The following is a 24,149-nucleotide window of genomic DNA, read 5'->3' on the forward strand; positions in this document are numbered from 1 at the left end:
CCAGACCAACTGGTCAGGAGTCCCATGGAACACCAAAATGGTCAAGAGAACCTTTGTCTTTCTTCCTTCTTTCTTTTTTTTACTATTACTGTTCTCATTCTCTAAATCCAGGGGGAGTGGCAGGACCTCAAGTATTTTCATACCGCTCTGGGATGTGTGAGACCACATGTTCTGCATGGGCTGTTGGCTGAAGAGGAATGCTTGCTGGATTGCTGAAAATTTGGTCTGTAGTGCAAGGGGGTGGATTTTGTTTCCTATAGCAGGACAGGGAGAGGCACAGAGCCATCTCCAGCAAATCCCTTCCTAAAAGCCCAGCGGGTGGAGCAGTTACCACCAGGAGCATGGAGGAGGAGAGGCAGGAAGCCAGGATGGCTGGCAGGATCCCACTTTCTTCCTGTCTCACTTAAAATACCATTTGTTCTGACTGGAGATATCACAGAACCATGGAATGGTTTGAGTGGGAAGGGACCTTAAAGCCCATCCATTCCCCCTCTGCCATGGGCAGGGACACCTCCCACTGTCCCAGGGTGCTCCCAGCCCCATCCAGCCTGGCCTGGAACACCTTGGATATTACCAAAGTAAGGGAGCAACAGAAAAACATTTGTGAGGCAAATAAAATGTTACTAATTGCCTCAATTAACTGCCATGAGCCTGGACAAGACGTCTGTGCACAGGATTAAGGAAGAGTAGGAATTCCCCTCTGGAGTGTTTTCTGTTCCAAATGACTTTGTGTCTCCCACTCTCATCAATAAGGTGACAGATAATTTTCCCTTGAGTAATAAATCTGATAAGCTAATCTGCAATTAATTAAGCATCGCTCCAAATGAATGTTCACTGCAGCTTCCTCAAACTTATCACAATTTGAAACTGTAATTCTGAGCAGCAGATCCCATCAGGAAGGAGAAGGGGCAGACTGATATCATTCATTGGGATAACACACCAAAAGCTGCTGGTTGTGAGGCCCTCACTGGACTTCTGTCTGCAGGGATTGCTAGGAGGGAACATTTCCCCAGCACTGACCATGGTGTTTAACCAGTGCCCATCACACAGCTGGCCCTGCAACGAGAGGGAGCTGGCAGCAGTTTGGAGCCTCACGTGCCTCCTGCTCCCAGCACGGCTTCCAGGGGATGTTCCTGTGCCAGTCCTGCTGCTCTGCCCCCTGCTAAAGGCGGGCAGCAGCTGTTGGAAGGGTTTGCAGTCAATCACACCACGCTCAAGCACTGCTTGTGAAACTCCTGGTGGGGAACACAACCACTCCACCTCACAGACTGCGGGTTCCTGGTGTGCAGCAAAGGCAGCGTGACGAGAGTCCCCGGAGAGCCCGTTTCCCACGAGTTTACCTGTTGATGCCCTCCTTGGTGTAGAAGATGGAGTAGGTGAGGTTGTCTCCCTGCGGGTCCGAGGCCGGCGGCCGCCACGTGAGCCGGATGAAGCGAGTGGACACGAGGGTGGCCACGACGTCCCGCGGGGCGGAGGGCAGGGGTCCCGCTGTCGCTGGTGCTAGATGGTCATTAGTGGCACTGGTCAGTGAAGTGGGAGGTAATGTTGGGATGGCAACATCTTGGCATGTGCAAACATTGGGGAATATGAAGGGCAAACATCACCACGGTTTAAAAAAAGAGAACAGAAAAAAAAAACGTAAAAGAAATAAACAAAACCACGATGGGAAACAGAAGAAAATGAACACACAAAAAAGGCCATTAAACTGAAGGCTGACATGCAGGCAGAGGTAACTACTGACCACTAATGGGGAGTACAGGACACGGCACTGTCAGGCAAGCAGACCAAATCTCCACTGTAATGGAAGTGGCAGGGGAGGGAAGGGTGGAACTGGGGGTAAAATAGACCTGAGGAGAGGATACCAGCAGCAAACCACAGTGTCATCGCTTTGTGACCACAGGTAGTGCCACACGTGTGACAGTTAAACCCCAACCTGTGTTCATTACTCAAATACACACCCAGACCCCACTGTCTCCTGTAGCTCATTAACATGCACAGTTCATTTAAATGATTCTCAATCATAACAAAATGACAGATGCATACACAGAATTCCTTCCAGTGCAAACTCATCCAGTCAAAGCCTGCAGTCATTTCCCACAGAGCTGCTTCCTGACCTGGTTGGGTTCTGCCACTGCCCATGGCACTGGAACTACAGCCCTTTCCCCGCGGTTTTGCTGCCACCAGTGCTCTTCCTCCCTCCCTCCCACAACACCCATTTCATCATTTTACAGAGACTCTGACAAGCATCAACAACTCTTGCTCTGGATTATACCCACTCTCCAAACTTCTGGCCTCAGCCATGTCATCCTCCTATGTTGCTACTCCCAGCCAGGATAAATCCAGGGATTATTGCATTAAAAGGTTGGTGATTTAACAGCACAAGCTGAACCATAGGAAGAGCCGCTCTCCAAATCCTATTAAAGCAATCCAGCCAGTAAATGTAACAGTGAGATTCTGAGCAGCTGGACCCCAATTACCACCGAGTATTCCAAGCAGCACAATTAGTAACAAACCCCCAAAGCTCAGGATACACGGAATCCTTCTGGATTCTTAACTATTTACCAAGCTTAAGCCACCTGATGACATTTTCCACATGGGAATCCATGCTGCCAAATACATTTTTTCTTTTATTAATTATAGAAACCAACTAAAATAGCTCTGATTTTCCCCAGAAAGAAGCTCAGGACTAGAAAAGCTGTCGTTGAGCTGCAGCACCTCCACCAGAACATGTGGACTTGTGTCCTGATACACAACAAGAAAACCTCCCAGAAAACCTGACTAAAGGAGAAAATGTTGTCTGAATGACCAAACCTTCAGGGAAAGGCACTGAGCAGTCTTCCATCAGCAACAACCTGATTTTAAACTGCCAAAGCCCCTTGTCAACCCAAGCATCAGCTTGGGAGGTCCTCAAGTGGCAGAACTCTTGTTTTTCCTGTTCTGGTTCTCGGGCAGGTCCTGACAGAGAGGTAAGAACCAGCCATGGGTTTTTATCAGTAACACCAGTCCGTGGGCAGAACTGGGAGACAGATTCCCAGAGCCAGGAATGTTTTGGTATTCCAAATATGGATCACAGAGAGACACGTACCCCAGGCCATCTCCTTAATTATCCTTGCACACTCTGATAGCTGAAGATCCCAATTAAGTGCTCTCCAGCAGCCCCTCCTGATCAATACACGACACCATTAATTTCACATTCATTGCAAAATCTATTTTTATCTAACCCTCCCTAGTTTTATGTCCCATAATTGGATTTCTTGCAGGAATGCACCACTTTTAGCTCTCCTGGCCTCAGCCAGAGCCCCATTCCTCCAGGGAGCCCCTTGCTGTTGCAGATCACTCAGGAGAGCCCTGAATGGGGCCAGGGGATCTTCCCAAACCATCTCCCTGCTCCTGAATGACATTCCAGTGCTGACCCAGTATCACAGCAGGCTTTCCCTGTGTTTAAATCCCAGCCCTTGTCACCAGCTCCCTTGGACTGGAGACCTTCCCACTGCACCTTACAAATTCCCTCCGCAGTGTTCCCACTGAGGAACAAAGGATGGCACTGCACAACTCTCCCTGGTGCCCACTGCTTTCAGCACTTTTCCCACTGTCCTGCTTGACTTCCAGTTCACTTCAAATTCCAAACACTCCTACTTGGGTTCCTCTTACCTGTCTTGGCAATACTGTCAGGTGATGTGCTTCAAATTACATGGTTTTGATGCAAAATCTGCCCCTTACCCATCTTTAAAATTCATTCCGTTGAGTTAAAATGGAATATTTTAAAAATTCATCTGCATAATCTAAACCCCATCCCCACACACTCGTGTGTTTTTCTTCCCATATCATGAAATGGATCCATCTTTTCTGAAGCGATGTGCACACAGAGCTGATGAGTCTGGGAGAGCTGCCAGGATTTCCCAGAGAACAGACACCCAGTTCTATCCTTGTGCAAGGCTCAGACGGGGAACGCTCCTTCCCATGGCACTACAGGAGAACAGTCACAGACAACAAAATCCTAACGATGCCTGAGAAATCAGCTGTGACCCAGAGAGAGCAGCAAGGACCCAAAACCCTCCAGGTGAGGTGAGCAGGGCCAGGCCCCAGCACTCCCCCAGCACTGCACTTAACCACTTTTGGGACTGCCAGGAGCTGGGGGATGTACCCTGAAGGTTAAGGGATTTCCTTCCTTTTTCCCTGTATTTCCTACAAATGCCTCAAGTGCTGTTACAGAGGCTTCATCCCCAGCTGGGTGTGCAGAGCCGAGCAGTCAGAGCTGTGTTAATGAGCAATTACACCCAAATTAGCTCCAGCACCAATCAGAGAATGGCTTTGTCACATCCAGCTTTCAGCACTACGGAAGAAGCAGCTCAAGTCTCTTCTTTCTAACATCTCCTTCATCACTTCTTGAACAGTAACTCCATCTCTGGACTGTTCTCTGCAGTTATTCCCACGCGGCTTCCCAGGAATCTCGTTTTTAAAAGCACATTCAGCAAGTGACTTGTGCTTTGCACCATAATTTATCTCCTGCAGGGGAGCAACCAGGACCAGAGGGATGCTGCAACTCCTACACAGCTCCAGGCAGTAGACATTCCAGCCACTGCAGGGCAGGCAGCAATTCCCAGGAAGATGAGAAGCAGAATCTTTAAACTTTGCCCTAGGAATAATTTTCCCCATGGAAATGGTTTTCCCCACGTCCTATGGCATTCCAAGACACAGGAATCTGTGTTTGTGCTGCTCCAGTGTGACAACAACACTGCCAGCCAAGGCAGCCCTGCAGGAATCCCAGGGACCCAGGGTGAGAGGACATTCCAATCCTCAAGCCCCTCTATCAAGCTGCCCTTTCCAGGGCTCCTTCTGAGCAGACATCAAATATTGCAGCTATTTTATCAAAACACTTTGCAGGGTGCACAAACACCGCCAAGGATTTGGACTCGGATCAATCAGTAACAAGGTTTGAATTGCCCCAGCACTGGGCTGGTGATGTCCAAGAGGTGAAGTGCCCACGGGGTGGGTGCACTGGTGTGATCCCAGCTTTTCATCTCACAGGAAAACTGTGGGATAACAAAGAGTCGGAGTGTGCCCGAGAGCTGCTCCAGGGCCACCACCCAGGGGACCCAGGAGACCTTTTCCAAACAGCTCTGCCACGCCTGAAACGCTCTGGTTGTTATGGAATCATTGGAAATACTTTCCATGTTGTCCGGCCCCTCCGGTTCAGATTTCCCTTTTCCTGCCCTCCCCGCTCTGGTGGTTATTGGCATATCCACGGCTTCCTCCTGTTTGGCAACAACATTCCAGCGATACCATCGGCTCCACACAAAGGGGAACGGGAATGTTATCTGCTCCGGCCTTATCTGAACCACCGGGGACCCTCCAATCCCCTGGGTGCCCACCTGGCACTGGCACCAGCTGCCTCTGAAGGGCTGTGGAAGCGCAGGGACTCAGATGCACGAACACTTGAAGAACTGGTCAAAGGCCACATTTAGGCTATTTTGGCCACCTCCAAGTGTTTGCAAGTCCTGGTTATGGCACCTGCCCAAGGAGAGTGCTGGGAATTCTGGAAGCAGGAGAGGCACCGGAGGGTGATCCAGGTGTTCCTGGAGCCCAGGGCCTGCATCCGATGGAGCTTTGGAGCAGCTCTCACCCCGAACATCCCACAGGGACCCCAGTGCATCCCTCAGCCCAGACACATTGAGATCCAAGACTCCCTGAGCTGCAATCAGAGGGCAAGGAGCAAGAATGGTTTGGGAATGTCAGCTGTGTCCATGAACCCTCCGAGGGGGGAGATGGGTCCAGCAAGGGGAGAACGAGAAGCACCCTCCCCATGGGAATCACTCATGGGGACAGCGAGGAACAGGGACACCAGTTAATACAGAGAGGAGAAGAGAAGGTCCTCCTTGGAAGGACTTCAGGGTGGGTTTTAGAGATCTGAAACAGATTTGAAACATTATTTCAGCAACAAAGATCTACTACAATTAAAAACAGCAAATAACTATTTTGCCAACAAATCTGTTGGGAAAAAAATTACCTAGGACATTCCAATCTCAACAGCTCTAATATTTGAACTGTATTCCTCAAGAAAAAAATACCTCAGAGACACCAAAATGTTCAATTTTCACTTGGGATATTCATATAAAACTGTGTACTCAATACATAATATTTTTCCCATAAATCCATTTAACTGATTCCAGAAAGGTGATAAAGACTTTCAGACTTTTTCTTTTACCTAATGCGCCGTTCTCAGTTTGAACTTTGGTTCATGGAGTCCCGATGGAAGGATTCAACTTGGATCAGGATTAAGCAGCTGTGATGCTTCAAAGAGTCAGAGACAAATCCCACTGATTTCGTTATGCTCATTGTATTTAAAACTAACAGCAGCATTTGGCTGCAGTGCAATAATAAGCACGAAATAACGAAGTTGGTAAGTTCACACTACACACCACCCTTCAAAATTCTGCCTGCTCTCCTATTTCCCCCCCTTGTTTTTACATGTATCCAACTGCTGTCCTTGTTCAAATGCTTAAAACATAAATTTCCAACAGAAGGGATCACCTTGTTATTGCCAGCTGTTCCCTGAGTGACACCAGACTCAGAGAAAGCCATGTTACCTGGCCCTAATAATTCCTCTCAGGACAAACGGCCACAGTGCTGAAGTTGGTCTCACCAGATCAGCTGTAATGATGGAATTAACTCCTTCCCTTGGAAAAACTCATTTAAAGAAATCTCTGGGACTTCTGTTCCTCCACCAATCGCTGCTTGCGTGCAAAGCTGGAACAGAGACTGAACAGACGTGGAAAGAAGAGGGTGGAAAGTAATTTCTGCTTTATAGAATGAACATAAATGTCCTGAATCTGAATCCTGAAGCTCCTGGATTTCCAACAACAGCCACCGTCACCCCCATTCCCTGGTGTAAGACACAGATCCACGCCTGCTTGACATAAAACCCCCTCCAATTTAGGATTTTGTAGACTTAATTACTCTTCGTGAGCTAATTTAAACTGCAGGACTTGGTGTGTGATTTTGGAAATGTGTGAGGAAGAGAAACATGACAGCGCTGGGACCAACACCTCGAGGGAAGCACAGCTGGACACAGAGCCACAGACCAGGGCATCCATGTGGGAATGAATCCTGCAGGAATCACAGGAACCACTGAGCAGGACATCCCTGTGGGAATGAAACCTGCAGGAATCTCAGAGCCACAGACCAGGGCATCCATGTGGGAATGAATCCTGCAGGAATCTCAGAGCCACAGACCAGGGCATCCATGTGGGAATGAATCCTGCAGGAATCTCAGAGCCACAGACCAGGGCATCCATGTGGGAATGAATCCTGCAGGAACCACAGGGACCACAGACCAGGGCATCCATGTGGGAATGAATCCTGCAGGAACCACAGGGACCACAGACCAGGGCATCCATGTGGGAATGAATCCTGCAGGAACCACAGGGACCACAGACCAGGGCATCCATGTGGGAATGAAACCTGCAGGAATCTCAGAGCCACAGACCAGGGAATCCATGTGGGAATGAATCCTGCAGGAATCTCAGAGCCACAGACCAGGGCATCCATGTGGGAATGAAACCTGCAGGAATCACAGAGCCACAGACCAGGACATCCCTGTGGGAATGAATCCTGCAGGAATCTCAGAGCCACAGACCAGGGCATCCCTGTGGGAATGAATCCTGCAGGAATCTCAGAGCCACAGACCAGGGCATCCCTGTGGGAATGAATCCTGCAGGAATCTCAGAGCCACAGACCAGGGCATCCATGTGGGAATGAATCCTGCAGGAATCTCAGAGCCACAGACCAGGGCATCCATGTGGGAATGAATCCTGCAGGAATCTCAGAGCCACAGACCAGGGCATCCCTGTGGGAATGAAACCTGCAGGAATCTCAGAGCCACAGACCAGGGAATCCATGTGGGAATGAATCCTGCAGGAATCTCAGAGCCACAGACCAGGGCATCCCTGTGGGAATGAATCCTGCAGGAATCTCAGAGCCACAGACCAGGGCATCCATGTGGGAATGAATCCTGCAGGAACCACAGGGACCACAGACCAGGGCATCCATGTGGGAATGAATCCTGCAGGAATCTCAGAGCCACAGACCAGGGCATCCATGTGGGAATGAAACCTGCAGGAATCACAGAGCCACAGACCAGGACATCCCTGTGGGAATGAATCCTGCAGGAACCATGGGAAACATGGAGCACATGGGCCCAGGAGCTGACCCCACACAAGCATTCCCCTGGATCATCTCACTCAAGGGAGAGGTTTGAAGACAAGAACCCGACTCAACACTTGGAATCAATTTTGTCCCTCACACACTTAAAAACCCAAACTCAACCCCCACCCTGAGGAACAGACCCTCCCCCACCAATATCCCTCGTTTTCCTCATAAATGAAACAGAGATGCTTCCTTATTTATTCCTCTGTGCTGACACATTTAGCCCGGAGCGGGCAAAACGCCTTATTTTTAATTTTTAATTGGCTTAGATTAATTTACATCACCACTGGGATCGAGAGCTGTTATTTACTCTTCACTCAATGCACAGCATTGCAGAAAACTCCCCAAAAATCCAGAACAAGCAAGTGTTTAACTGACACTTGGCAATTCTGATTTTTAGGCATTTATTTGGTTCTGTTTTGCATTGTGAACGGACACTGCTGGGTGCTCAATCAATGGGGATATATAAATACAGTGATAAACACATTCTGACTGGGAGCCTGTGTTTTAAAGGAAGTCATAAAACCCCTCCTGATAACGAGCCCTCCTCCCGTTCCCGTTTCACCATGAAATGCTTTGGTGTAGAGGAAACAATTTGATTTTTTCCTGTCTCATAAAACAACCCTTAAAAAGGCGTGACAGCCCTGCTGACGTGCTCCAGGGAAATGGAGCAGGAACCCCCTGGTTCCAACCACATCCCAGTGCTCCAGGGGAGGATGCAAAGGAAAAAAGTCCTGCAGGGATTTTGGTCATGAGACTCAGGTTATTAAAAAAAGGGAAATAAGCCAAACACACCTCACCTGTCCCCAAGGAGTTTAAAACTGCTTTGAAACACATTCTGTCATTGGAAAGAAATTCAAACCATAACACACATTGCAAAATAATGGGTATGACCTTCAAATTCAGTAGTGAATATTCAATGTTTTAAAAAAAATTAGTATTTTTTTAACAACTCCTCCTTGAGAAAAAGAATCAAAAACACAAAACAAAACCCACATATAGAACTCAAGGCAGGGAAACTGCCTGGAAGTGCCCCCAAAGAACCCTGGCCAGGGTCTTCTCTTACTGTAAACATTCATCACGTGAACTCCTCTGAAGAATTAAAAAATCTCCTGAGAGCAGCAGAGCCTGCAAGAGCATTCTGCAATCTGACTTTAATAACAGCAGCAGAGCTGTGACTTTATTCCCAAATAAGCGAGTTCTGCTCAGGCACAGCCTTTGCGGAGCAGGGAGAATAAAACCCCGTGTCCTGTCAAAGGGTTCAGCTCTGCACAGCCACGGCACAGCCGAGGAGTTCAGGATCGCTCTGAGGTTCCCCCAGGCCCTGCCAACAACTCCTCTGGTGCCCTTGCACAGACCCCTTCCCTTCCCACCTCTCCTTTGTGGCACCCGCAGGGATGCTCAGCTGGCACTCCCGAGGGAAGGGCTCAGCAGTGCTGGGAGCTCTGGGAGTGCACAATAATCCCCAATAACCCTGCAGGCAGTGCAGGAATCACTGCTGTGCTGGCAGAGCAGCACCAGCACATCCCTGGCAGTGCCCAGGGCCGGGCCGGACGGGGCTTGGAGCACCCCGGGATAGTGGGAGGTGCCCCTGCCACGGCAGGGGTGGACAGGATGGGCTTTAAGGTCCCTCCAGCCCACACCACACTGCGATTCCATGAGCATGCCTCAACTGTTTCAGGATGTATTTTCAAAGCAACAGCACAGTAACAGCCTGACCTGAAACAAAGGAACCCACAGAACACAAACGCTGCTGCTGTCCAGGGCTGCTTTTCTCCAAGAAACACCTTGGAAGTGGGAGATCTTTTCCTTCTGTCTGGGAGCTGCTGACACTTGGAATAACTCGGCAGCACCAACTCTGCCAAACTGCAGCTGCAGCAGATGAGGCTGAACAAGCTGCTTGTACTCAAAATTGTCCTTATTTCTCCAAGCTCTTTAAAAAACTTATTAAAACTAATTATTAACAGCTTATTTAACTACTTGTCTCTTACACTTACCTACCATACTCTATTTTCCTTCCATTTAGGTTTATATCTACACAATCAATATTTTTAAGGGAGAGAAGGTACCCCTCAAGCCCCCCTTTCCTCTTTTAGCCCATAACCACCTGCAGAGCAGCACTATTAGATGTGGGACTGGATATTTTATTAATTTTCACTGGATTCCTCTGCTAAAGGCCACACTTAGGAGGAGCTAAAGGCTCCTCGCTGCCCACCTCACACCCACCCATTTTTATAGGAACTAGAGGAGTACCAAGATATTTGGGAATCTTATAAACTCTTAATTAACACTTTTTTCCTTTCTGTTTTTAAAGCTGTATTGTTCACTCACTTCCTCCTGTTTCTAATTCTAACAGAAAAAGTGAACCCCATGAGTATTTTAAGAATACAACTGCTTTTCCCAGCACAGAGGCTTGGGAATTTGATGTGCACTTCCCAGCACATAAGAATTGGAGGTTATTCCCCAATAAACCCCAAGTACATGACGGGGTTTATAGCAAGAGGTGCAACGTTTAAATGTGGATTTGCTGTAGTCACTGACCACTGTTAAAAATGCCTAAACCCCAAGTTTTTAAAGCAGTTTGTAAATGTAAATTGGTGCTGAAGAAGGGCCAAGGCGGAATGCCCATCCCCAGTCAGCTGTGATCTGGATCCAGGCGTGACTTTCCTCCTTCTTTCCTTTCCTTCAGCACCTCCAGTGCTGGTGTGTCACCAGAAAACCACACAGATTCCATCTGTCCTTTAAAGGCTCTGGATCCACAATTACCAGTTTCTTTTTGGGGAGAAGGGAGACAATAGGAGAGGGGAAACAACCAGGAAAACAAGAAATCCCCACTCCAGGCTTTTCTATGCCAGTGAGAACAGTGACATTTTACAGCTGGTTTCAATACTGAACACACATTATTATAAATTACATTTCTTTGTCAGATTTATGGCATTTCCTTAGGGAATAAAGCCCACGAGCCCATGCAGGTTATCCCATCAATAAGTACCAGGGGATTCTGCCAGCTCCAGATCTTCATCAGCCTCAGTCCTGTTCCCCACTCAGCCCAAGTGAAAACCAATCCTCTCATTCTCTCCAAATGGCATTCAGCTGTCTCTGCTATTCCTGTATAATTTAGCAACTCTGAAATATAAGCAACCAATTAAGACCAACCCCACCCGTTTGTTCTCCCCGCTGGTGCGAGACTGACAAAATCTGATATTTTCCTTTCCAACACGAGCCTGGGATCAATTACAAATTAAGGGTGTTTCTGTCAATCTTCACAGCCCTGGATGTGAGGAATAGAGGCAGAGGAAATGCCTTTGGTAGTTGTGACGGATATCAAGCTGCAGCTAATCCTGCCCTTCCACTCATCCCGGGATGGAAAAAGCAAAGCCACTGAAAACAACAGCCCTCGTGATGCACTGCAGTGGCTGCTCTTGCCCCTGGTTATTTGTATTTTCCCCTGTAACAGGAGCCAGAGCCAGGCAGAGGAGCCACCAGCCACCACCCCACAGCCGGAGCTGGGCTCGTGTCCGGAGCGGCACCGCTTTGTTCCCAGGAAAAAGCACTCCTGACATGACATCATCCAGCCAAGCTGCCAGGAATATGTAGAGTATGAGGATAAACATAACTGGAATGGGTGGATTTCAGTGCTGTTGAGGGAGGTGCATTTGCTGTTATTAATCAGCCTTTCTGGTGGCCAAGAGACTTTTATGGGGCTGAGAAACTCTCTCGGGAATTCAGGATTAGCCAGAGGAGATGAGATAAAATGGACTCAGAGCCTTCCATACACATCCTACCTCACTGCACTTCTGCAGTGGGACAATAAATATGGAATAATGCAGGTGGGGGACAGCAAACATGTATTAATGTGTGTTGTGTATTTCTCATAACACACTGAAGCTTTTCACTCCTACAGGCCCTTGCTCTGCCTCCACTGACCATTCCTTATGGATCATTCCTTTCCCAACAAGACATGGAATTTCTTCAAGTACCTTTTAGCCATTAATTCCCCCGGTGAAAACCAAAATTCAAGGTGCCAGTGCCGTGTTCCCAAGCACAGCTGCACGAGCAGCATCCCCACAGCCCTTTGTCTGGGGGCCCAAACCGAAGTCACGGTGCCTGACCCCGTACGAATTCCATCAGGAGGTTCCCATTTCTTTGCCAAGCCAACTGTAAATACAGTCATAAAACAAGAAATGAAAACTAATAAGCACAATATAAATGCTGTTATGCCTCCCTGCGATTCACGGCACGCTGGCAAACATTAATCTATTCTTAATTTAATCTAAATTAGAGCAATTTATTCAAAGCCTGTGCCAGCTTTAAACATGAATAGGCTACTGAGAACTGCTTAGCTCCCATTTCATCAAGTTAAATGTTGAAGAAGTTTGGGATCCAGGGTGGTTTAATCAGTTCTGCTTCTCAGTAAGACTATATATAAGCAGGGCCCATAAACAGGGAATAAATAAAGATCACTTATTAAACAGGAATTGAGTCAAGAAATGGAAGTGACTGAATTCAAACAGCTCCCAGGCCATTTTGAACAGACATGCAGCCATGAGAAACACAAATGCTGCCTTTCCCTGAGGAATAATAGCTAAGTAATGTAAATTAAAATCAAAATTAAACCCAAAAACCCCACTCTTTCAGCACTAAAGAGGAGCACACACTGCTGTGTTTACAGAAAATTAGCACTGGAGTGTACACAACCAGTACAAAACATTCCCTGAGCTTGGCTTTGGCTGTGACTGTTTGAAGTCAGTTTGTGATTTCAGATGCTGTTTATGTTCCTGAAGCACAACTCTCCAAATGAGGCTTCCAAGCTGTTCCTGCACCATCCATCTGACGCCGGGTGGATGCCGGAGGGCCGGGATGGAGGCAGGGACTTCGGGAACGCTCTCGGCTCTGGGAAGCCCCAGCACTGCCAGGAGTTCTTAAGTATTCACCATGCATAGGTCAGAATTCGACATTTGCTGCTTTTAAAGTTTTCTGGGGACAAACCTTAACCCTGGTGAGTGGAAACCCACAGGGATGTGTGGATATAAACCAGACAAAAGCAGGGAGGAGGCTCCCCTGCTACTCGTGGCTCTGACGATGCTCATCCCGCGGGATTTTCCATTCTCCACTTTCAGATCTTCCCCCTCCATCAGAGCAGAGGTTCTCCCCATCTCCCCCGGTCTCCAGCCCAGCAGAGGCAGTGCCCTCAGCACACACCTTGCTCTCCCAGCACCACGGGCTGCTTTGGGCTGGAAGGGACCTTGAACGCCCAGCTCCAGCCCAGGTCCACCACCATCTCCAACTCCCCAAAACCCACAGTTCACTCCTTTGAGTACTTCCTCCTCTTGACAGAAAATGTCAATTTTTGTCTGCAAGGCTTTGCAGCCTCCCTGCTCAGTTTTCATCTACGAATCATTTCTTCCCTGGTGGATCCTGAGACTCCTGAAAGCCACTCCTGGAAACCACAGGGACCTGTTCCCATTTTCCTTCATTAAGACATGCAAAATTGGACAAGGCAGAAGGAACATGAGAACATTTCTGTCTGAGAGAAGACGCACAAGACTTTGCAGAGGAATGCCCAAAGTCCTCCTCTATTATTCCAAGAACTCTTTTTATCTTGCTCTGGCATTTCATTCACAACACCCTGCAGATTGTTCAAGTACTTCTGTAGTCTCCAAGAACTCCACAGAATTCCATGGACTGAGGATGCTTTCATTCACAATATGTGACTAAAAAATACTCTAAAGCATCACCTCTACAAGTGAGAGAGCCTGAGAAGGTACATCTGATATCTGTGAAATCATCCAAAATAGGTCCTGATGGGTGACATGACAGGAGTCTGCCTCGGGGCTTGAACCAGGCAAGGCCCTATTCATGTGATTTTTTACACATGGCAAATACCCAAATGTGTAACTGAGCTTTTCAAAGCAGAGCACAGTTGGCCTGTTAGTGCCAACTTTTACATTTCTTTCAGCAGGAGCCAAAAATTGTCAACAAGAACTTCTATTTGCCTCCTACAACAGCATAATGAAACTCACACTTATGGAAAACACTGAGTATTTCATCTACCCTGACTGAAATAAGGCTTTTGATGTTGCCTTTGACATCCAGCTATAGGTGGGAATCTTTTCAGTCAGTGCAGGGGAGCTGAAATGGCCTCTGCGTAAGGAATGGGAATCTCCAAGTCAGCCTGAAGTGACCTCCAACAGTCCAGTACCATCTGCAGTACAGAAATGACAGATTTTCAGCACAATCTTAACTGAAACATGCTGGCTTTGGGAAACTTGGATCAGATTCCTGATGTTCTCCACCTTTCTGGGGGTCAGAGAAGCCCTCAGCCCACCCAGCTCCTTTCAGTGCTCCAAGACTGGACACAGCTCACAGCCAAACCCTGGCAGAGAGGTACCAACATGAAATGGAATTGTTTCTGCAGCAACTGGCCTGGACAGAACTCAATTGCTTAAAGAAAGCACCAGTGTAGGGCAATGAACGAGGACTTCAGAACTCCCTCCGAATTAGGATCCATGGAATGCGACTCAGCAGAGGAATTGAGATCATCCAGTGGTGTCAGACTTGAATCAAACGTCGTTTGTGATGTCAGACTGCCATCAACACCAGGCACTTGTGTTTCTCCCAAGGAGAACAGCAGGAAACACATCCCATGGAATTGTCAGATTTGGCCATTCCATGCAGAGCACCAACACCAAGAGGGTCCATCCCCACCCTGCCTCACAGGGTGTGAGGACCATGGACCAGCTCTGGGGGTCTGGGAGCTCACCTGAACCCCCCTTGAGCAGAGTCACCTTCAGCCAGGCTGCTCAGGGCCTTGTCCAGATGTGCCTTGAGTATCTCCAAGAGCAGAGATTCCCAAAGCTCCCCGGGCAGCCTGCTGGACTGCAGCTCCCCTCCCTGGGAAACTGCTTTCTGTGACCAGAAATTCCCTCGTTTGCAGCTTTTCCCTGCCACCACCACCTGCCCTGCGTCCCCATCCCTGCCTGAGCAGTAGCAGGGTGTCCAGGGTTAACCAAACTCAGCATATCCAGTACCCCACATGCTCCCAGTTTCCACAGCTGCCCACACATCCCACAGTCCAGTCTGGATTTCCCCAGTTTAGTTTCAGGAATACCCCTGGGGACAGCACCAAAGGCAAAGCAAACAAAATCCAAAATCTCAAGCACAGGTCCAACTATTTCATCTCAGAAGGCCACGGGAACAGCTGGGCACAGTTTGCCCTTGGCAAATCCATGCTGGATTTTCCCAGTCATCATCCCTCTCACGTACCCATAATATGGCCTCCATAACCTTCCCTGAAAAGGTTCCAGCTCCAGCTGAGCTTTGTCTTTCCTACATCCCTACACATCCAGGCCATTTTCTGCCTTTGATTCTGGATTCTCTGTGCTTTCACTCAGTGTTGGAGCCCAGTTGGCAGCTCCTTCTTTATCCCTCCCGGTCTCCTGGACACACACACTCAGCCCTGCCCTGTGGAGCAGACCATTGCTGTGCTTTGAAAAGGCTCCCGTGCTTTGGTCCTTCAGGATCAAATGGTTTGCCTCTTGTCCACTAACTGTCTCCCATGGAAACCTACCAAAAATATCCCAAACAAGCCAAAGCCTCCTGTCTGAAAGCTCAAGGCTGGAATTCTCAGCTCCACTGGCCAGCCAGACACAGACAACAAATTGCAATACTCCAGAAACTCCCTGTGCTGCCTGTCACACACGGAGCTGCCACCCCAGCACACCCCCATGGCTTGAACCCCACACGAGTGCCAGGGCTGGGTTAAAAAGCTCCATCTCCTCCCTGCCCTGCAGGACCCTGCTGCCCTTCCATCCACTGATCCCTGTGCCAGAGCTCCCAGGTGGCTCATCACCCTCTCCAAAGCGATGAAACATTGGAGTCAGCCCTCAAGTGTGACCCAGTTCCCTGCTTCCCTGCCCCCTCCTTCCTGAAGAACCTGCACCCATCCCTTGGAGCCATCCCCAGATGTCTCCACGATCCCAAAGCCTCACAGCTCTACAACTACACACAGATTTCTAATTCCTCCTCCTTGCTTCCCATGCTGGGAGTAATTAAGCACATGCACGATACCTTTGCTTGGACAGAGACCTTTTCTCATGAAAAAACTCAGTTTAAAGAAATGGGTAGTTCCACTGCAAACAATCCCGACATGGTTCCTACAGCACCGTACCCAACTTATTCACTCCCAGATCTCACTCCTGAACAATTGACAATGTACTGAAAAAACCCACTTTTGTGGTGTAAAGTACAAAAGCCCCACAAAGCACCCCCCTGCAGTTCTGAAGGTGACCCCATGCGTCTGAAAGGATGGTTTGAAACTGTTCTCCCAGAATGTGGCATATTTGTTTACAGTCCAGGGCTGTGCTTTCCAGTATTCAGGCATCGCTCCTGTTTCTCCCCGGTGCCTGAGTACTCGTCAATGCCTTTCACACAGGGTGACAGGGAACCATCTGCCTCCCTCCTCCTACTTGTTGCCACCTGTTCTTTTCCCAGTCCCCACATGGCAGCGTGAGCAGGGCCAGATTCCCCGGACAAGGCCGGGTTACAGGACCAAGAAACCCCAAATGCCTCCGTTACCCAAGGGTCTCACTCAGCACACACAGAAATGCTGTACAAGTGATGACAAGGAATGGCTCTGCTGTAATTAAGTGTATCTGCCCTGTAATTGGGACACTCAGGGGCTGAGCAATGAGGACTGGAAGTAAAGCAAGCTGGGTTTGTGTAAAAAAGAGGAAGGAGAAATTTGAGGTTGCTGAGAAAGGCGTTCCCAAGGCACAACGGAGGTTCTGGGACAGGCAGGAGTCCTCTGTGGGGGCGCCTGCAGGACATCAAACCACTCATCTCTTCATCAAGGAGGCAAGGAGAGGAGCATCGAGACTGAGAAATGCAAGTGCAGGGCAATGAGGTCATTGAGGAACTTCCTTCTTCTGAAAGGCAGAGCAGGCAGCAGAGCCACAGCTCCAGCGAAATTCTGAAAGGCCCTGAGTGTCCAGGGCCAGAGTCTGAGAAACAGGGACACAGCTTCAAACCCCAAAGTGGTTGGAAAGCACATGAGAGTCTTTTCAAATCCCTTGCAGAATTCCACACCTGGTGTCCAGTACAGGGGATAAAGAGGATTTAACTCGGACCATTGACCCAAATCTTCCTCCCTCTTCTATCCTTCCAAGCTTCTCAATTACAAACACTTGTCCTAAAAATCTCTCCTCTCAATGCCACAATTCTTTCATGTATTCCTGAAAAAGCAGGAGTTGTGGACTCTGTATGGCCAATCCCTTCCAAGGTGCAAACTTTTCTAGATTTATTAACAGAATTACCACAGCTGAGAAGAAAAGCCACTCAAGAAGCCTTTCACTTCTGCCAGTCGATTCTTCGCTTTAACATTTTCCACAAATTAACTTTCTTATGTACTAAAAGCTACCCAGAACTCACTCCAAACACAAAAAAGCCCAGCCTAAGATGTTATGTCTGATCAATGATTATATTAAGCTCACTGCAGGAGATGAGAGTCACAGATAGACTCTATACAGGTTTCTGTGTGGCTGTGCCCATGCTGTGCAGAAGGTGAATCTCCAAATTCCTGCTCCCCCCAAGTCAGAAATCTGTCCAAACACAGCCAGCCTCCCTTTGTAGCAGACAAATGTTTTTCCCTCACTGCAATTCAAACTTACACAGCCTTCCAGGAGCACAAACACAGATGTGGGGCTTCACTTGGATGAGAGAACTCACGTGGCCTCCCCGAGCAACTCCCCAGGGCTTCCACTTTCTCACTTGCATTTAGTTCATCCAAGATCAATTTGATAAGCAAAAGGGCTAATGAGAAATGGGTTGTAAATAGCCAGATGTTTGCCAATTCCAGCAGGAAGGAGCAAACAGAACAGCACGGGAAGGGAAGCGCTGCTAACTGGGAAGACCTTTGATGAACACTTAATCAACATTTTTCTCACTGAAGTTACTTTTCAAATTGGCGAAGTTGGCATTTCTCATCAGCAGCTATGAAATAATTTTTAAAAAAGCTTTCTGAATTAATGATTGAAATGTTCAGAATAGTTTCTGCTCAAATTAGGGGTTTGAATTTTCAAACCAAGCCAGCTGCGACTACTGATACCTTCTCCCTCTTTCCCAGAAGAGTTTCCTTCTCCCCTGCTCACGGATTGAGAGAAGGTATTTTAAACCCAAATATCTGTATTTCCTCCACCGGTGAATTGCCAGTTTTCACAGATCACACTCATTCCTCATGGCACCCCTTGTCACACCCCCCTGCACAGCCCAGTTCCATGTCCCCTCAGAGGTGTTCCATGGGGGTGTCCCACTGCTGGAGAACAGCATCTCAATGGCCCCAGAGCTCCAGGGCCTCGGGGTGTGTCTCCACACCCACAGTGAGACTCCACCACTGCATCCCAAATCCTCTGGCAGCGTGCAAAAGAGAAAGGACATTGTGAGGCAAAGTCCTTGAGGACGGCAGGAGGAGGTGCCGGAGCGGAGCAGGAAGGAGAAACCACTGGACAAACAGCAGCGGAGGGAAAGGAAGAGGAGTGAGACCACAGGAACTCCAATAACAACAGTGAGAGTCATTTAGAAACCACTGCTGGGAACTGGGTGCAAGCACAGGCTTGGGCAGGGCTCCCGAAGCCAAGGCCATTCATTATCCAGAGTTTTCAAACGTGCAGAATATGGAATAATGCTTCCGCTGGAAAGGGCTGCAAACCACTCAGGTGATTAATGCACAGAGCAGAAATTAAATTACTTTTAATAATTTTTCTGGCAATATGATGACAGCAGGGCAGTGCTGGATGCAGATTCCTGACACTGCTCCGAGGCATTAAAGCTCCTGACCCCAGGAGAGGGCACCCTGCATTCCCCAAATCATTGTGGGGAGTACCTGTGGCTCTTCAGCCAGCAGTGAAACACACCCAGATCCAAACAGGAATTCAGAGGAAATGGTAAGTGCACAGCTACTCTACAAAACAACTGGAAAATAAACGGGAAATCTCTCTTTATGGCTCATTCCTAAGTTTACTCTCTGCACACTGGACACCAAACCCAGGGACAGCAGATTCACACCTCTTCAAACCACAGGTGTGAAGTTCCATCAAACCTTCAGCCACAGGTAAGACTGTTTCTCCTAAATCTTCTCCATCCAAATAAGAAAGAAATTAGAATTTAAAACAATCCCCTTCCAAAAAGACAACACAAAGTCCCTCCCCAGTATAGCTTTAGTATTTTCTTGTCTGACTTGTCTCCCCTCATCCTCTGTAGTAGTGGTTTTCTTCCTCGGTCTCTTAGAAATTATTTTTCAGAACCGTGTGACCTGAAAGAGCAAAACAAGCTGATGCCTTAGTGATGATATTTGCAGTACCTCTTTTTTTGGGTCTTCAGTCATAACACCAGTTGTTCTGCTTTGCCACCCCAGCCACGCAATGCAGCACCCTGTACAGGGAGCACTGGCAGGAGTTCCACTGACTGGAGCACGGGGACAAATATTTACCTAAACTGCAGCTGTAACCCACCAGATGTGCAGCTGCTGTTTGCAGGAATGACAAAGTTCACTGGTTTTTACACTAATAGCAGAAAAAAGCTTCTGACACTGGAATGATTTTGATATAAAATACGTGATTTGGGGTGTGCTCCATAAGGGGTTCTTTTCCAGGTTTGTGATTTATTTTAGTGACTATTTTCATTTTTGGCTATTCTGCTATTGCTTGTAAACCTCAGCATGTAGCATTTCTGACCACGGTTTATTATTGCACCAAGTAGTATTCAAACTACAGGGTGAATCCTGTAGAGTTCCTTAAATTCTCCTTACTGGGTGTTCAGAAAACAAGACTGGATCACTCATCATTTTAAAAAAATCACCCTGCTCTAGCTGAGTTACTGACAGAACCCCCCATGTGGGAAAGGTCCCTTGGAATGGTCCCTCCCTATTTTTGGCTCTCTGCTGTCCCAGTTTATCTTACCAAGGTCAAGTATTATCAGCTGGGCTCCAGCCTGTGCATTTCCAACATCATTTTCTGCAATGCACTGATAGAATCCTTCATCAGACTTCACCAGCCCCAAAACTTGCAGGTTATGTTCTTTCTGAGGAGCAAAGGGAGAAAACAACACTTAGAAATGGGCTGCAATTGCCAAACCAACGGTATCAGCACGGCAATTACTGTGGCAGGAGAAACTTCCGACAGCACCTGGGAAGGTTTTTGGAGTTCCCAGATTTCACCTTCCTGGCACTGAATCCTGTGTTCTAGGGGATCAAAAGCAGCAGAAGCTCTCACTAATGGCTGTCATTTTCTAGCATCACAAAGCACTGGCAAATCCTAACGTTTCCCCAGCCATTCTGGTGGTATTTTGGGCACTGACTGAACCTCCCAGCCCCACAATCCAGGTACACCCAGTTACACAGCCATTCATTTCTCACCTATGTCCCAATAACGCCTTCCACGGCATCTAAAATCTCCCTGCAGAAGCACCCATGTGCCAAACTTACCATCCACGCCTCAGTTACATTTCCATTGCAGCTCCTGCTTGAAACTGGAATTTTTACAGAGCACGGACTGCAGCACACACAGCCAGGTCGTGGTGAGCTCCTACTCTGACAGTGCATTTTGTCACTCTGTGCGCCTGACTCTCCTGGAAAGCCCAAGCTATGAAGACATCAGCTCTTACAGTATAAGCAATGTGCATTAAAGGGACTCAAGCAACCATTTCTCTTGAGGGCCCCAAACATCAATAGGACAAAAGCAGGAAGCAAATCCCATAAAAGAATGGGAATTTCCGATTTCCATGACTATGTGCAGGAGAACTGACAGGCCAACAGCCTAAAAACCAGCAAGATGGACAGTGCACTTACCACGATTTTGAAGTAGTCACTGGGGATCACCATGTCCCCGTTCTTGACCCACTTCACGGTCGGGGTTGGTTTCCCGGTCACCTCGCACTCAAACACAATGTCCATGGACTCGTGGGCGTAGATGTTCGCAGGGCGCTTCAGGAACGTGGGGGGAACTTCAGGGTGAAAGAAGAAAGACAAGAAGATGATGTTACACCCAGAGAAAGAGACCTGACAGGCTCACACACAGCCAGCTCGACACCAAGAGACAGACGGGGGCCTTGGGCACGAGTGGCAGCAAAGGCAGCAGGAATTTGCAGCTCAGCTTTGACAGACACCGACACAAGCTGGGAGTTTTCAGAATTGCATCTGGGCCAGGCTGGACAGGGCTTGGAGCAGACTGGGACAGTGGAAGGTGTCCCTGCCCACGGGCAGAGGGCTGGGAATGACACAACCTCTAAAGTCCCCTCCAACCCAAACCATCCTGGGATCCAGCCAGTTGGGAATGACTTCTTGAGACTTCGTGAAAGAAGAAATGGAAAGAACAAATGAGGTGCATAAAGTGCAAAGTTAAACCTCAGGGAGTGCGAGTCAACACAAAAACAAAAGCGATAATTATATCAAAAAGTACTTTTAAAAATGAATGGACACAAAACTGAGATGAAAGTTTCCCAGGGCACCATGGCCTCATGCTCCTGTGAAGGAGCTGAGGTTACCAAACGGAGAGTGCTGCACTGATCCCAGGAGTTTCTTCTCTGGCCTGTGGAAGTCAAGGAAACAGCATGTCCAGGAGCAGCCACGTGCCTTTGTCCCACAGTGATACCATGGATACAGAGGAGGGAAGCTGTGTACTTAAAACACAGCAGAACAGAAGCTCTGAACGTGAATCCTGTGAAGAACAGAAGTTCTCCACTTACAACATGCACCAAAGGTGCTACTCTGGATCTTGGCTGCCTTTTAAATGTCCTTAGGTCCTCAGAGTCAGATTAAGTCAGTCAAATATATTTAAAATGACACAAACTCAGAGATAGGGATTTTTTTGGGAACACCAGCCCCCAGTGACTGGTGCACAGACACGTTACAGTTTCTCCTACAGGAGCCTCCACGAAGCCTCCAGCTGCATCCAGGGCCTCTGCACTCATCTGGCTCAGCAGCACCAAGCCCTGCAGGTTCCTATTCCTGGAGTATCCTCTTTGTACAGAACACCAGCCTGTTTATTTGTGTTTACTACGCTCCCAGACACAGGGCAATTCTCTGACTTGTGCTGGCAGCTCGGATTGTTGGAGTTCCAGGAAAGCCCAACGTAGCCTTTTGTCCTTTAATATTTAGCAAAGAAAGTCAATATGGAAGGGCCACGGGGTTTAGACAAACAGTTTACACACTTGGCCTCCCAACAGGGTTTCTTTGGTGCTGTGGATAAGGAATCCTAGGTCATGTTTTACCCCTTCCTCTGAAATGGTCCCAAAGGTTTGTAGGTGGATTTAATACTTTTAAAAACAGCTGGAGGTGGGCAGCACCCCTCCCCCCCCCCCCCCAACCCCCTCATGTTTTGGATTATAAATGAATAAAGAGAACATTAATAAACGGAAATACTTCACAGTAAGAAGGTAGTTTAACTCAGGTAAGGGGGAAAACCTACACAGAGCTGTCCATTCACTGCTCCAGCTCTCACATGGGAGCAAAAACCTGGCTGGGGTTTTTGAGCCCAGCTGCCTGTGAATTCAGACAACCAACTTCCCAAAAATTTCGTACCAAACACACCATAAATTCCACCTTAAAAAGGTTGAGATATTTCTGTGCTCACTCTCTGATGGCTGCTACCACCAGACACAACTCTGACATTTGAAAACTCTCTTCTGAATTTATTTGCCACCAAATTGCTGTAATTTATTCTCTATGAAAATGATTTTTATTCCTCCCTGGTATTTATCCTCAGCATGGTTATTTATTACAAGCTGTGCTACTGCTCCCTCCCTTCCCGTATCCCAGCCTTATTTTGGGCGGCTCAACAAGTCGTGTTTGCTTTGCTCTGCTGTGACAATTCCTCACAACCCCCTGGATGTGCTCCAGCCTGAATCCATCTCCGGAGCCCGTGGAGTTTCAATCATTTACATGCAATTTCAGCTGTGTCTCAGCAGTGCCTTGAAAAATGGCATAAATACCATGGCAGCACTGCAGCCAATCCCTCACCCACCCCATCGCTCTGCCTCTGCCCTTCCCACATGCATCATCCCCTGCCAGCCTGGGACAATCATTGCCCGCTCATCGTTAGCCCTTTTTAACTAATGACTCATTTTGTTCAGCCTGCCTGATCAATAGTTTATGTTCTCATTTCCCTTCCATCTCTGCCTGCGGCTGTCCTCACACGCACGGATCGATTCCTGCAGTGCTTGCAGAGCTGAAAAAGGGGAATACGAGAATTGGAAAAGTTGTTTTTCCATGAATGTACAACGCTTCCATTTCCAGAACATTCATTACAGGTGAGTTTTAATTCCTTAGCCACGTATTAATCTTGCCAGAGGAACCCAAAGAGACACAGGCCAGTAGCAGCCACCGCCAAAAGCACAAAAACGTATGAAAAACTCATCATGGGATGCCAGCCTGGTTTGGGCTGGACAGTTCCTTGAAGATCATTTCATCCCACCCCTGCCATGGGCAGGGACACCTCCCACTGTCCCAGGCTGCTCCAAGCCCCAATGTCCAGCCTGGCCTTGGGCACTGCCAGGGATCCAGGGGCAGCCCCAGCTGCTCTGGGCACCCTGTGCCAGGGCCTCCCTGAATCCCCAAACTGTACCACAGGAAAGTTCTGATTCTGTGCTCTCCCCTAATGTTTAACTTGTAATGAAGACATTTGGAAAGAACTCAAATATATTTGGCAACTGATATTGCTCCAATTCGGGATGTCATCCAGAAAGAGGATGTGAATCGTAGGAGTCAGGATTTTTTTGACACAAAAATGGAAGCTGAAGTAGATATTCTCCTACCTGCTCTCAATTAGTGTTGATTTAGGAGATTAAGAATTTGAACATGTTATTTTTTCAAAGTGACTTTGCTTTTCTGGCTCATGGAGCAAATGCCAGGCTGCTCACAAAGGGATAATAACATGAGAAGTGCTCACTTTATC

At 48.0% G+C, this 24,149-nt stretch overlaps 1 protein-coding gene across 9 annotated transcripts in view; it reads right to left on the reverse strand.

The window, feature by feature from the left end:
- Nucleotides 1-24,149, reverse strand: part of NEO1 (neogenin 1) — a 175,134-nt gene that overhangs the window by 46,692 nt on the left and 104,293 nt on the right. For 6 of the 9 annotated variants that reach the window (XM_032123275.1, XM_032123282.1, XM_032123274.1 and 3 more), the window contains exons 6-8: nucleotides 21,047-21,201; nucleotides 20,160-20,280; nucleotides 1,341-1,560 (exon numbers count right to left, since the gene is read on the reverse strand). In XM_032123275.1, the coding sequence (XP_031979166.1) occupies nucleotides 1,341-1,560; nucleotides 20,160-20,280; nucleotides 21,047-21,201 (496 nt within the window). The remainder of the gene's footprint in view (nucleotides 1-1,340; nucleotides 1,561-20,159; nucleotides 20,281-21,046; nucleotides 21,202-24,149) is intronic. The other 3 variants (XM_032123276.1, XM_032123278.1, XM_032123280.1) reach the window with 1 other exon arrangement.

The sequence above is a fragment of the Corvus moneduloides genome, chromosome 13 (genome assembly GCF_009650955.1).
Source record: "Corvus moneduloides isolate bCorMon1 chromosome 13, bCorMon1.pri, whole genome shotgun sequence".
Lineage (NCBI taxonomy): Eukaryota > Metazoa > Chordata > Aves > Passeriformes > Corvidae > Corvus > Corvus moneduloides.